Here is a 15,603-nt window from a genome sequence, read left to right as displayed (position 1 = left end):
CATGAAGGACTTTGTTTTTTGTTTCAGACAGTGCAGTTCTGCCCCTGACAACCATCCTCAGCTCTTCTTTATCGAGGCTGGGAGGCAGGGGGATCTTCATTTCCCCTTGATTTGGAGAACTACTTTTAAAATTCAAGGTTGATAGTCTTTAAAGGTACAGAATGGCATCTTTTACACCTTGGTTGTTTTTAAAACATATTTTTAATTATCTCTTTGAGAATTTTTGTGCATTGCAGTTTGATTATATTAACAATGCCTCTCCCTTCAACTCCTCCCAGGACCACCCTCTGCCCTTATCATACAAATCAACCCTGTATCCTCATTAGAACAAACAAACGAACACCCAGTTCCTCCTGGCTATATACACTTGAGTATGCTGTGCAGTGCAGCAGTGTGAGCAACTTCCCAGGGGCCACACTTAAAGAAAACTACCCCTCCCTCTCGGAGCAGTTGTCAATCATCAGTAGCTCTGACCGTAGTCTTTCCATCAAAAGCAGTTATCCCTCAGCCTTGTTCCTCTTGTGCATATAGCTTTACCACCAGATCCAACTGGTTTTTATGAATTTTACCTCTATATTTGTGTTTCAGACATTTGACCGTGTCATGCTTCAGTTATTTGTTTCTATCTAACTTTTGGCATTAAGAAATTAAATTAGAGCATCTTCACACGGTTTTCTGATCTGACCTCTGTTTTGTTCTGAGACTCTAATTACACATGCATTAAGTAACGCGTGCTGCCCCACATACCACTGATGTTCCACTCACTTATTTTTAAATTATTTTCTCTTTGTGTTTTAGTTTAAACAATTTCCGGTGATATTTATTTAATTTCATTTGATCCATTCTTGTTGAATACCCAGTATTTTGATAATTCTAAATCCTACACGTTTCAGTTCTTAGCTTTCCCTCTGTTTTACTGTCGTCTGTCTGTCCGTACTGTTTATACCTCCATCTCCCTGGCCTCACCTCTTTACTCCTCGAGCCATCTCTTGTGCACACTCCAACCTGCAGGTGCTTCTAATTCCAGCCTTTGGGTTATTTATGAAGTTCTTTCACTTAATTCTTCTTTTCTGCTGACTTTGGCTAATATTTTTCTGTCTGTGTGTTCCTATATAGTCTGGCTTATTCCAAAGATTCTGCATTTTGTTATAGTTCCCTGAAAGATGATGAATTTTAATCTAGTGGATGTGGGATTTCCCTCTGCATGCTGTATGTTTTGTTACCATTGGTTAATAAAGAATCTGCTTTGGCCTATGGCAGGGGAGAATATAGCCAGTCAGGAAATCAGAACAAAGAAAGAGAGAGAGAGAGAGAGAGAGAGAGAGAGAGAGAGAGAGAAAGAGAGAGAGAGAGATCAAGGAGATGCCATGTAGCTGCCAAAGGAGAAAGATGATGATAGGCCACAGCCTCGTGGTGAAACATAAATTAATAGAAATGGGTTAATTTAAGATGTAAGAGCTAACTAGGAATACGCCTAAGCTATTGGCCAGTGTTGTAATTAATATTATTTTTTAGGTCTGAGCAGTCGGAAATGAACAGACAATCTCTGGTTACATCTAGAAGCCAATTAAATCACTGGCAATCACCTTGAATTTGTAGAGCCTTTGTTTTATTTGCTTTTCACTTTTAGGGAATCTATTTTGCCCTAACTGTGGGGTACAGTATCCTGTTTGTAGGGCATGAACCTTTTGGGGTCTCAAAGGAAAGTCAGAAGTCTTTGTATCTCCTTAGTGTTGTAGGATTCAAGTTCTACTCCCCTCTGGTGGGCAGCTACTGAGATATACCTGCTCACCTCTTTCAGCCTTAAATTGTGCTTTACACTGAATTAGTGTCCCGTGGTCATTTCTAGAGTCTCATACCCCTCCTATACCCTACTTTCTCATTCGATCTCTGTAGTCTATGACTGTTCCAAAGCCTGTCTTTTTGCTCTGGTAAGATTAAGGCATGTTTGCTTGGCTTGTTTCTAGCCATCTCATACTACATCGATCACAAGGCTTTGGTGGAGGTGGTTAGGGGAGCTAGTCAACCACAAGACATTGCCTAGAGTAGGCAGTTTCCCTGCATTTGTTCACTCCTAGGCACCTTTGAAGTTTTCACCACAACCCTTTGCAGCAAAGTTCGTAAGTACAGATATTTGGCTACTCTAGGCTGTTATGCCACTGCTCAAATGCAGAACTGCCCTCACAATTGCTATGCAGCTCAATAAGAAGTCAAGTGTGTCTTCCTTAACCACTTAGCTTTCTTTTTAGCCCAGAACTACCCCTCCGGTTCTCTATATGCTATAAAAAAGCTTACTTTCATATAGGCATCTCCCAACTGTTGTGGGGACCTCTAACAGTCGCCCCTACTTCCCCTCTACTAACCTGTCACATAACCTTAAGATTTATGTGTCTGAAGCATGGATCTGGGTCTGATGTTCTGTAAGCAGAAATGGCAGTAGCATCCCAGAACCTGCTGAGTGACTGCTGAGTTCCTTGTCTGTCATTCCTGGCCACCACTGTCTAGTCAGGATTCTGATTGTCTGCCCGTGTTAGTATGTCTGTCGAAATTCTTTATCCCACATAGCCTACAATGTGACTTCTTCTGGATTAGCTGCCTTAGCTGAGAGAACAGGCTTTCAAAAGGGAAATGAACAGGATGGAAGTCATCTAACTCCATCCTCATGGGTTTTGGTCTGTTCTTGTTGATGTAATAGGGACTAAGGGTGAAGCACAAGTCACGCATTTGTATCCTTGCAATTCAGATTTTCAATGTTGGAGCTAAAGGAGCATTGACTGATCCTTCAGAGGACCCAGGTTCAATTTCTAACACCCATGTGAAACCACAATTGTAATTCCAGTTCCAAAAGATCCAGTAGAGTCTTTTGGCCTCCTCAGGTACCATGGGCACACGTGGAGCACAGATAGAGGAGCACAGATAGATATGCTCACAAAACCCACACACATTTTTTAAATTGTAATTAAATTTTACAGATCATTAATGTTTGCATGACTAAAAAGTATATAACAGAATTGTCTGTCATCTATTATGTCTGCAGTAGTCTCCTGCAATTCTCCTGTCCTATGCATCAAATGGAACATAGCCCACGAGGGAAACCATTCTGCAGGTGTTATAGGATCCTGTATCTTTAAAGGATGCTGATCATAAATTCATGTGCACATGGAAGATGGAGACCATTTCTGGCTCAGTCTTATATACCAATGAGACTTCTTTACATTTATCACCAATCTATAGAAATGAGAAGAAATTTTCACCCCATGAGACCAATACCTTATGCAGATGTCTTATAACCATAAATCCTTGGTGAGCTGAAATAAATTAAAATTACATTTCATTATTTCTTTAGACTTTGAAGCTGACTCAGTTCCTTGTGAGGTGCAGATGAAGCCTGTGGCTGTGCACTCGCTCTTGTGCGATGTGAAAGGCACAGAGTGCCAGTCGCCGGTGGAAATCTGCCTGGTAGAGCAAGGCACTTTGCTCAAAGAATGCTCCACTCTTACTTCCAAAGGGCACTTTCCGTGCTGCTAGACCACCAGCAAATTATATCGCCAGCTGCTCTTTAGAAAGCCCTCTGACCTCGAGGATGACCACCCCCAGGCCTTCTGAATTGTGCTTCTGATTCTCTCTTCCATCACTTTACCCATTCCAGCTTGAATTTCTCCCTCTGGAGAACAGTCTGAGTGACAATTGCCTGGCATCTGCAGTAGGCGTGGCCTAAGGCTCCAATATTATTTTAAGTGATTTATTGTATTAAACAGTGCATATTATTTTTGTTGGATACTTATTATAATTAGAAATTATCAGTCAAGGGGACATGATAGTAATGGGCTGAAGAGAGGGGTTTACCCTCACCTGTTCACCATGTCGTAGTGCACCAGTGTCACAAGTGCCCTCAGCCCCCTCTGTGCTCACCCACCACCAAATGCTCTTACCCTGTCTCGTGACTTACACAGCAGCCCGAGCTGCTAATGGCAAGCCCGGACTTCCTCGGTCCACACCCGGATGGCTAACAACAAACACTTTTACTTGGAGGCATCTGACTTCCCATGTCCAAGGCCAAGATGGGGTAACTCCCCACAAGACACAAGCCCCTACCATCTTCCCGTCGCAATTAAAGGCAGTTCATTTTTCTAGTTGGTTCGCCTAGAATCTAAGTCTTCAGCTCAACAACTCAGCTGATCTGAGAATCTGGAATCTGGCTGCCTTTACCCCCTCACACTGACCCAAGCCACATTCATCCTTCCCCTAATTGTAACAACTGCATCCCATCCGCATAGATCGCCAGCCTTTGTCCTCAATCCACTGCAGTCGGTTTTCCATACAGCAACCAGAGTGGTCCTGCTTCAAGTTCTCGAGATTTCTCCTATCGCCCAGAGTAACAGCCAAAGCTGTTATTATACTGTGGCCTCCAAGGCCCTCCAAACAGGTTCATGATAGCCCTGGACCATCATACTCTTCCTGAAACCTGCACTGCCCTGTACCAGTACCTGTTTTCTGCCTTGTTTGTTTTCCCCTCTGGCAGGGTCTCCCTGAAGGTACCTTGAAGGTTACATTTTTGTTTAAAAATAACCTTGCTGTGAGGACTTCCTGTGCACCCTCCCCCACCAGGAGAAAATGTCCTTCCTCTGCCTCCCAGCACACACTGTCTCGTTGCTGTTCATTTATCTGACAACCGCATCTGTAGTCTCCTCTTCCCCTTGTTAGAAGCACAGCAGAGACTTCTGTCTGCCTGATTCCTTGTAGTATCCTCGCTGCTTTGAGAAGTATCTGGCACCTCAGTCAATGTTTAAATGAGCAAATGAGTACTAGAGCTAGGCTACTGTTCCATGTTCTGCCAGTAGGTGTCCCTCTGTGAAGCCGTGCTGTGTCGACAAGGGATTTGTTTAGTTCAAGTGGGCTCCCACAGAGAAAGACCAACATTTCCTAGTATGATTTCTTTTTACACTAGGAAAAGATATCAAGTATAATTAGAATTACAACCAGCATAAACAATATTAAGCAAGGAACGTATACTAAATGTTTTAATAAACATTCTATCCTAAGGAGTCTAAGTCTTGTATACGAAATGGCTTGGCTAGATCATAAGAGGGCAGTAACTACAACAATATAATCTTCAACCCCATCGAAAGCCTGAGAAGGGAGATAATATTACTTGAGCAGGCAGGAAATACAATCGAGCAGCTTCCAAAGCGAGCAATATATGACAGAGACAATTAGCTACTTGAGCAATATATGACAGAGACAATTAGCTACTTGAGCAATCACCTAAAGTCTCACTTGCAATGTTGAAACAACCAACTTTGGCTAAGACCTAGTATAACTGACTGACCATTTTCAGAGGCAAGAAATTTTTCAGAACCGTCTTACCCTGTCTTGGCAAGATTTGACAGTCTTTTTGTTGTGCCCTGCTTATCCATTTCTGGATATAATGTACTTTGTCAGTGGTTGAGGTATGGGCAGTTCCTTGCCCAAAGGTCAGTTGTGCCAAGAAGAAAACAAACTCGAGTAGAGTGGTTTTGGTGCCCAACATTCTCTCAGGAGTAGATTGGTGGTGTTAGGAGCAATCGTGTCTCAGAACCCTAAGTTCTGAGGTGTCCAGCAGAACCCTAAGTTATTTAAATGTCATGTTCTACAGATCCTTGAAGTGGTTGAAGATTACCTAGTGGGATTTTGAAAGTCTTTTAGTGCAATTGTATGCGTCAGTGGTAACCAGGTATCTTAGTTTGGGTTTCTATTGCTGCAGAGAAAAATGTGAGTTGGGCACAAAAATGTGAAAGGGTTTATTGGGCTTACACTTCCACGTCATTGTTCATCACTGAAAGAAATCGGAACAGGAACTCAAGCAGGGCAAGAACCTGATGGCAGGAGCTAAGGCAGAGACTGTGGAGGATGCTGTTAACTGGCTTGCTCCTCATGTCTTGCTCAGCCTACTTTCTTACAGAATCTGAGACCACCATCCCAAGGATGGTCCCAACAATGGGCTAGCCTCTCCCCTATCAATCACTAGTTAAGAAAATGCCTTACAGCCAGATCTTATAGAGGCATTTTCTCAATTGAGATTCCCTCCTTTCAGATAACTCCAGTTTGTGTGTCAAGTTGACATAAGATCAACCAGCACAGTGGGCTTTGCAACTTGAAGCTGCAATCTGGCCTGTGCTTATAATGTTGGATGGAAATGCATAGCACATGCAGCCATTAACAAAATCAAATAGTGGAAGGAGGCAGCTCCTCTTCCTGTGGAAGAATCTGTTTGACATATAGTGTCAATACAGGGAAGCCAAGTCTTAGTGCTGTTAGATTGCCAGCCTCTTGCCTGTGTTCTCCACAAACCCTGTTTGCCCTGCTGTGTTGAGGAAGAAATGTCAAAGCAGGACAAGAACCCTATTCTTATTATACTTGCTTGTGTTTTATTCCAGTCTGGTAATTGTTAGTTTAACATATTTTTATTATTAAATCAGGGCAACACAACTATTTATGTGCTGGAAGGAATGACTGCATCATTGATAAGATTCGGCGAAAGAACTGTCCTGCATGCAGACTCCAGAAATGTCTTCAAGCTGGTATGAACTTAGGAGGTAAGTGTCATGGGCTCAGCTTGATATGATACATCAGTAGCGTCCACATCCTGCCGGAAGCAAAGGTGGACTAATATGAATCAAAATGTTGAAAGAGTCACCAAACTAAGCTCTGTTCTCAGGGTGACATGTTTTCATGGGGAAATATTTCCTAGCTGGAATTGAAAGGACATGACTATAGCTTGCTAAGGTTCAAGAATTGGACCTTGGGCTAAAACCCAAACAAAAAGATTCCTTTTTTGCACAAAATTATAGATGATAATCATCATCTCTCTCTCCTTAGATGATAATATGTGATATATAGGAATGGATTCTTAATGTCAAGAGTAACATATATAAGAGGAAATCCTGTAAAATGGTAGAGTTTCACCACAAGAAGTTGAAAGAGTAAAGGACTTAGAACCAGTAGTTTTCCTACGTTAATAAAACCGAATGAGGTTTGTATGCACTAATACAGACCTATCTCCACAGTGTTGTTCAGCAGAAACAAATTAAGGTTGTAAAATAGGGTATGTCTAGATTATGGATTGTATATCTATTTTAGAAGAGCTATAGACTCTACAGTAGAAAGACCTGGTCACTACCACATATACTATGTGCCTCAGAATTTTTTTTAAGATTTATTTATTATGTATACAGTGTTTTGCTTGCATGTACACCTATGTGCCAGAAGAAGGCACCAAATCTCATTATAGATTGCTGTGAGCCACCATGTGGGTACTGGGACTTGAACTCAGGACCTCTGGAAGAGCAGCCAGTGCTCTTAATCACTGAGCCATCTCTCCAGCCCCCTGTGCCTTAGAATTTTATGCTACATCAGAATCCTGTATTGTGTGCACATTCCATATCTAAAAGAAATAAAATTACATTAGAAAAATGTAATAAAATACAGCTTCATTCTCCTTTTATCTTGGTGAATGAGTTTGTTCCTGCCTAGTGTGACTTGGCTGCCCATATGACAGAGGAACTCTTAGGAGTCAGGAAGAGGGTGATGCTGGCCAGGGAAGATAGAGAAGTTGAGACCATGTCACAGGTCCTTACCAAGAGCTCGGATAGAACAGCCACTATGAGAGGGGTGGCAGAAACCTCTGTCCCCGCTTGTCCCTTGTCCCTCCTAGTCTTGTAGCCTCGAGCATGTTACCCCAGCCTATGCCTGGGTCTTTGTCTTCTGCCTTTGTTGAACAGTGTAATGAGACTTTCTTGTCAGACTTTCATGGACTGTCAACCCCCAAATAACAGCATGGAGACGTATTATTTATTGTGAAAGTTTGTCTTCTAGCTCAGGCTTGTTCCCGATTAGCTCTTACAATTTAAATTGACCTGTTTCTATTCATCTGCACGAGACTTTTTAACTGTCGTCCACCTCACTGACATCTCTCATGTGCCTAGATTGACCTGGAGTTCTTCTCTTCTCCCAGAAGTGCTGCCTAACCTCTCTTGCCTAACTGTTGGTCATTCACTCTTTATTAAACCAGTCAAAATAAAACAGAGTTATCAAATATCCTGCAACATTTCCTCCATTTTTGTCTAAATAAAAGGGAAAGATTTTAACTCTACCACAGTAAAACTATATACAATAAGAACAGTTATCAGGTAATAATACATTCACAATGTCTCATTCATTTGTATTTGGCAACTTTGGAGAAAGTACTCTATTATCTATTCTACCTTGGTGAATTCAAAGTTTTGTACCTAAATCATTTTCTATCATAACTTGGATTGCCATACTAAATATATCATTTTAGACCTTAAAACATTTTCTTAGATAAAAACTTAAGCTTTTGTGTCTCTCAACCTTATTATCTTACATTTTACATCTCTTTTGTGAGTTTCTTTTCTAAATTTGGTAACAAGGAAAACTGTAACTACAGCTATCTAGTCTTCAACCCCATCAGAGACCTGAGAAGAATAAAATATTACCTAAGTAAACAGGAAGTGCAAAGCAAACAATTTGCAAAACTTTAGAAATGACTGAAACACCTAGCTGCCTGGACTGTTACACAAAGTTCCTCTGCAACATTGGAGCATTCATCTTTGTCCTATAAGCTTAGAATATTTGACAAATTTTTCTGTAAAGCAGGAATTTTTGAAGGACTGTTCTACCTTGTCTTGGAAAAGTTTGGCAGTCAACATTTGTGTCCTGCTCATCCAATTTGGACAGGATACTGTCAGCAGTCAGGGCCAGGGCAGTTTTTTGCCCAGTGACTAACTTTTCCAAAATGAAAACAAACTCCATGTAGAGATTAATTAATGCCCAGCATCCTTCTTTGAAGTAGATTAGTGCTTCCAGGAACAGACATGTCTCACTATTGTAAAAAGTCTTATGTTATTGAAACATATTAAAGGTCATATTCTGTAGATCTCTAAAGTATTTGAAGATCACCCACCTATGTAAAATATATCCGTTTGACCTTGAAAAGATACCTAACATGACTATAAATTGATTGTTATAGGTGACTAACTACTAACCTTTACTTTTAATTACCCTAAGTAGTTTATAATAATAGCTTTTAAGGACTAGAACTATGTATTACATTTTAATATATACTACCTTAAACAAGAGTGGAAACATATACTGTATGTTAAACAAAAATAACCTTAAATTCATATCAATGTGCAAAAAATCTATACCAATGTTTGAGATTATAAGTTTCTTTTTATTTTGAAAGTAGATTCTATAATCTACCCTTTTTCCTATCATCACTATATCTCTTCTTCTTTATCTTTTCAAAAAAAGATCCCTTAATCTAATCTGCTCTGTTTAGTTTTCTCCCTGACTATGACCAATAACAACTTTCAACCGACCCCCTTAAATGATGATAAACATCCATAATCCACTAACTGACCCAAAACTACCCACCCACCTCTTAGAAATGTGGGTGTCAGATTCTCTAGACTTCTTCCTGTTGTCTGTGAGAGATGGCATCTTTAGAGGATCCTGAGAAAATTGATATAATGGTCAAGTCCTTAGAAATCTAGCTATTTCCCAGCCTCTGTGTGATGGGAAAGTGCAGAGTTTATCTGAAGTCCTTGTCTGGAGTAGTCTATGAGCTGGACCGTCTCAGCTAGATGTTCTGAAAGCGTTCTAGATGTAGATTTTTGAGGAAATTGTAACAGAGGCATACTGTGAGGCTGAATCACCTTGTCTACTTGTCTTCGTTAATATTTGGTACCTTTTTTTCCTGAAAACACACAGACTTTTAAAGGTAACACATATATCTTTATTAACACAGTATGGAAGCACAAATCAGCTGAAGATAATACTCTGTTCTATGTTTGAGCAGGTAAAAAACATCTGTCAACTGTATAAGTTCAAATGGACTTCATAACCAAACTGTAATATAAATCTCTATCCATGCCATATGAAAGGATAGCACTTAGCAACTGACACCAACCATTGGCAGATAGGATTCCGTGATGCTAAAGAACTATGCAGCAAGAAGACAATCAAGTGAAGAAATTGCCTACATAATGGCCAAAAAAACTTGCTGTGTATATGACAGAAGATTAATATATCGAATATTTAAAGAACTAAAAATGCAATAGCAAGCCAAAATTCAATCAGTAAATGAGCCAGTGATTGACAGATGATTCATAAAGTGTGTAGTATAAATGTCCAGTGAGCATGAAGGAAATGGTGTGCCATTTCCTCTCAGCTCCAATGTTGTCCAGTCCATAGACAAAAGGGAATCCTGTTGATAGAAATACAAAGGAACTCAACCACTATGGACTGCAGCATGGAAGTCTCCAGAAAAGTTAAAAGCAATCTGATATAGGATCCAGCCACAGTCATTCCTGGATATTTATCTGAAAGATTCTGAGTCAGCATAGTAGAGATACATGCATAGCCATGTGTATAGCTGCACATTTCAGAGTAGCTGAGTTGCCCATCAGTGAAGCAATGGATAAGGAGAATGTATGTTAGTATGCATACAATGAAACTTTCCTACAGCTATGTCATTTTCAAGAAAGTGCATGCAACTGGACACAATCGTATTAAGCAAAACTTGTTAATCTCTTAGAGACAATTACCACATGCTTTTTTTCTTTGTGAATCCTAGATTTCATGAAGATAGATGAAACCCTGTATGTATATGTCATGAAAATCATAGTAAACTGTATAGAACAAAGAAAACTATTGGACGGGGGCAGGGGGTACAAAAAGAGGCAACATGCCCAAATTAAATTATGTGAATGCAATGCAGTGGTTATACAGTAATTAAATGTTGTTGAAAGACAAAGAAGTAAGCTTCTCCATCACAAATCAACCAATCAATGGAGTGCAGGGGTGGCCTGCATGAAGGAGAATCACAAAGAGAACAATCAGCAGGGGGAAGGGAGAGCCTACAGAAAGGAGAAAATACTTGCTAACTGTTCATTTCACAGAGAGTTGCTATCCAGAACCTGAACATTTTAACAATAAATATATAATCTGACTTTTGGAAGGGTAAACCCTTTGAATAGATACCTCAAAAGAAGTAATTCAAGGGACCAAAAAATACATGGAAAAATACTCAGTCATGATTATTATTACATATCATAAAAATATTATTAGTCATGATGGAATTACAAATCAGAAGTAAATTACAGTAACTAGCATCCTAGTAGATTGGGTATTTAAAAATTTGGCAAAGCTGTAGAAAAAATTGAACTTTTATATACTGTTGATGGGAATGTAAATTGGTATGACAACTGCAAAGAACAGTATGAAGATTCCTCAAAGTGCTAAAATTAGATCTCCTAAGTCGGGGTGTAGCTCCATGGTGAAGCACCATAAAGAATGTACAGGCTCTGTGTAGCCACCTCGACGGGTTACTCTGTCTAGGGTTTGTAACCCGCCTGGCTGGTCAGTTATTCCAGGGTCACGGAGAGGCACCACCTAAAAGACATAGGCTGATAAGGGGAAGGAGGCTAGGCAGATTTGTCGAAGCCTCCCTTTATTAGAGTCATGGTTACAGCTTATATAGCCCCTGGATGAGGAGCTTGGGGGGCTGGGGCATGGGACCTTGCCACGTGGTCCACGCCCGTCACGTAGGCCAGGTCACGATTCCTTGGTCAGGAAGTCACAAGGTGAGCCACCTAGTTCTCTAGATAGTTTGGAATGTGAGGCAGGTTCTGCTAACAGATAGCTCTCAATTAACAGTTAATTTGGGTGTGGGATAGGCTTGGTCAATAAGACTATTCTCAATACAATTGGGAAGTGGAGCTCTCTACAAAAACTCCTCACGGCGGTGCTTCCTGTAAATTTTGGGGGGACACGGCTCCTGACAGCTCTGTGCCCAATTCCTAGAACCACAAAGATAGAGACAGATTGACAGGTGGAGAGATAGAGAGACAGAGACAGAGAGACAGAGATAATAGATGATTAATGAATGGATAGATAGATGGATAGATAGATACATGGATGCGTAGATAGATACATAGATACATAGAAGATAGATGATAGAAAGATAGATAGGTAGATAAATAGATACATGATAGAAAGATAGATAATAGAAAGATATATGATAGAAAGATAGATAGAAGATAGATAGAAGATAGATAGATAGATAGATAGATAGATAGATAGATAGATAGAAGATAGATAGAAGATAGATAGATAGATAGATAGATAGATAGATAGATAGATAGATAGATAGATAGATAGATAGAATCAATAGACAGATGATAGAAAGATAGATAGGTAGATAGATATAGAAATAAATAAAGATAGATAGATGATTGATAAATAGATGATAGGTAGCAAATAGAGATAGATCTATAGATAGATATAGATAGATGATAAATAGATATAGACAGATGATAGATTATAGATAGATAGATAGATAGATAGATAAATAGATAGACAGACAAATAGATAGATAGATGATAGATAGCAAGTAGAGATATAGATAGATAGACAGATGATAGGTAGATAGATGATAGAGATATAGCAAACAGAGATAGATATATGATAGATAGACATGATAGATAGACATATGATAGATAGAGAGATAGATAGATTATAGATGATAGATAGAGGTGATAGATGATATATAGCAAGTAGAGAGATAGATTAATTGATAGATGATAAATGGATGATAAATGATTGATATATAAATAGCAAATAGAGATAGATATAGATAGATGATAGATAGGCAGATGATAGATCGATCGATGATAGATAGATTGATAGATAGAGATGATAGACAAATATATAGATATTGATGATAGATAGAAGATAGATAGACAGATAGATGATAGACAGACAGACAGACAGATAGATAGAGTCCTGCATGGTAATATTTACTGAGGAACTGCTCCGAATATCTAAGATATAGAGTCTGCTTATCTGCTCATCAAAAGACAGGGAACAAAGAAAGTGTGAGTATTTTTCAACCATAAAGAAGAATAAGATCCTCTCATCTCAGCAGAGTGATGAAGCTGAAAGATATTATAGTTAAGTGGAATCAGCCAGACACAGGACGGCAGATGTCACACATTCTCATATATGGAATCTACTAGCATGAGGAATAAAGTAATGATTTTTAGACATGGAGAGGGGAGCGGGTGCAAAGAGGGGACTGGATTTGATCACTGCATCCTATATGCACACGAAATTTCACACTGCACCCTCACCAAGGTGTGAAGGCAGTGCATATTAGTAATATGGAATTATAGAACACATCCTCACTATAGTGACAGTCATTTTCTGTCACCCCTGGGTGAATAAAGGTGGAGTCACAGATGTTTTCTGAGCACTTGATTTGTGGGTTGAAAAGGAACGATCTATCTTTTGACATGGAGCTTCTTAAAAGCTGAATTAGCAGAGCTAATAAAAGTGACTCCAGCAGAAACATGGCTTTGCTCTTCTAAAAGAAGGTCTGTGACGAACATGGTCAGCATTTGGAAAAGACCGTGAAAATAATGATTTGAGTCAATATATTTCTATTTTCCTTAACATACTAATGTGTTTTTACAAACATGGCTTCATGGTGTTGTATCTCGGTAAACCATGGCTTTAAGGATCTGAAAACTTTGTAACCGCATGCTACAAACATGTGGATTGCATGTTTGTCTTCAGAGACAAAGGTGGGCTTCGAGTAGTCAGAAAAGGCACTTGGTAAGACCTTAGCATTCCGTGTTGGCAAGTCAGGCTGGGAAAAGAATTGAGAAAGTGAGGGAGGCACTGTAGATGGTTCGTCCTCAAGAGCTTCAAGACGGCTCAGTGGGTGACGACTCCTTAAATCAAGCCTGGTGACCTAAGTTTAATGTCATCCCAGGACACACATAGAAAGAACTGCTCCACAAAGCAGTCCTCTTGCCTTCGCACGCATGCACACCCTCCAGATAGACAGGCAGTGTGGGGCTGCCACCCTGTGTCCTCACCCTGAATGCTGGACACAAGGAAACGTTTGTACATACTTGGAGAGGCAAGAAGGAGCAGAAGGTTCAGGGTGACCTCCTGTCCCTACCTAGTCTTGGTCACAGGTGGGGCGAAAGAGATGAACAGCTTACTGAGTCTTCTGAGTCCCTGAGTAGGTTCTCTAGGCTGTTTGTTCCCCAGGAAGTAACCCCTTGACCCCCTTCTCCATCGCCTCTCAGCAGAGATGGCTGAGTCACCTCACTAAGCTTTTTCAGATGCTATTGGTCTTGGGATGCTTGGCTTCGAACTGCTTTGTAAGGGAAGGGAGAGAAATCCTTCTCTGTCTGTTTGCTCAAAATCCTCTGGAGTTGAAAACCAGATCCAAAGCAAAAGGAGAAATTAAAGGAAGTGTTCGCTTGATTGACTGACTCAAAGTTCCACTTTGAATTTCTGTTTTGTTTTGTTTTTCCTCCAATTTTTAAAATTTCTTTTTTCTTTAATGAAACCCGAAGCCTCCCTTTGGCTTAAGGTCATCATGAACAGGTTCCCCAAACCAAGCACATTGCCAGTTTGTTTTCATTCCCCAAACACACATCCTGTCCCTGCCTTGCCCTCTGTAGGGCTCTGAGTCATGCCTGAGAACGGCCCTAATTCTGTCACCAGTGGCCTGGACCTTCACATAGGCAGGGCCTTCTCCAGCCCTCATGGTTTTGTCTCCACTGTTAGGGGCTGTTTCTGCTAAGGTAACATGGATGAGTTGAGGGATGGAGTCATCTCTGTCAGTTCCAACAAAAACTTTTCATTTGTTCCAGATGCATAAGAAGGCCAAGAGCAAGGTACTCGGATTCCTATGTGTATTCTCTTCCTATTGCTGCAATAACGAGTAACCACCAGGTTATTGATTTAAATAAAATTATATGAAAATTTATTTTCATATGTACGTACAGCTTAGAAATCTAAAATGGGTCTTGCTGAGTTCAAGTCAGTGCAGCAGCAGACTGGCTTCCTCAGGGAGGCTGGAGGAGAGAACTCGCTTGCCGCCTCCAGTTCTTGGTGCTACCTATGTTCTCTGGCATGTGGTCCTTTCTGTTGCCATGTGATATGACACCCTCCTGGGCTCCAGGTATCAGAAAGAAATGCCTTTAAGGCACCATATTAGTTCCTTCTGCATGGCTTTGGCTGAAAGGCTTGATGTGATAAGGAGGGAAAATGTAGTTACTCATGGTCACAGGAGTCTCAGCCACCGTGGTGGGGATGGTGTGGCACAGAGCTCCTGTTCACGGCAGCAGAGCGGGAGGCAGAGGCTGTGTAGGCCTCTGCAGTTCAGGACTCAGACAGACAGCAGCAGGAACCAGGAGTCTGGTGCACTCTTCAGAGAAGTAATGATCTTCTGCTATCCAGGTCCCACCCCCTAAAAGCTCTTCAGCCCCCAAACAGTGCCACCAACTGGGGAACAAGTGTTCTAAAAGGAAACCTGAGGGAGGCATTTCAGATTCCAACCATGACAGAGACAATTATTCTACATAGTTTGTAATAGCCTTCTTCCCACAAAAACTTGTCACCATGCTGACTTTGGGGTGCTTTCCTGATTCTAGTCCTCCATGTCCTTGCCTCACCCCCACCACTACACCCTAATACCACTCTGCTTTCCCTGGAGTCCCTCTGAACTCTTACACACAACCT

At 40.6% G+C, this 15,603-nt stretch overlaps 1 protein-coding gene across 6 annotated transcripts in view; it reads left to right on the top strand.

Moving 5' to 3' along the window:
* Nr3c2 (nuclear receptor subfamily 3 group C member 2) overlaps positions 1–15,603 on the top strand; it is a 328,469-nt gene that overhangs the window by 222,402 nt on the left and 90,464 nt on the right. For all 6 annotated transcript variants that reach the window (XM_057753604.1, XM_057753599.1, XM_057753601.1 and 3 more), the window contains one exon: positions 6,459–6,575. In XM_057753604.1, the coding sequence (XP_057609587.1) occupies positions 6,459–6,575 (117 nt within the window). The remainder of the gene's footprint in view (positions 1–6,458; positions 6,576–15,603) is intronic.

Source organism: Chionomys nivalis, chromosome 21 (genome assembly GCF_950005125.1).
Source record: "Chionomys nivalis chromosome 21, mChiNiv1.1, whole genome shotgun sequence".
In the NCBI taxonomy this organism is placed as follows: Eukaryota; Metazoa; Chordata; class Mammalia; order Rodentia; family Cricetidae; genus Chionomys; species Chionomys nivalis.
Note: the sequence above shows the minus strand (reverse complement) of the source record. Positions and strands in the feature narration are given on the sequence as shown.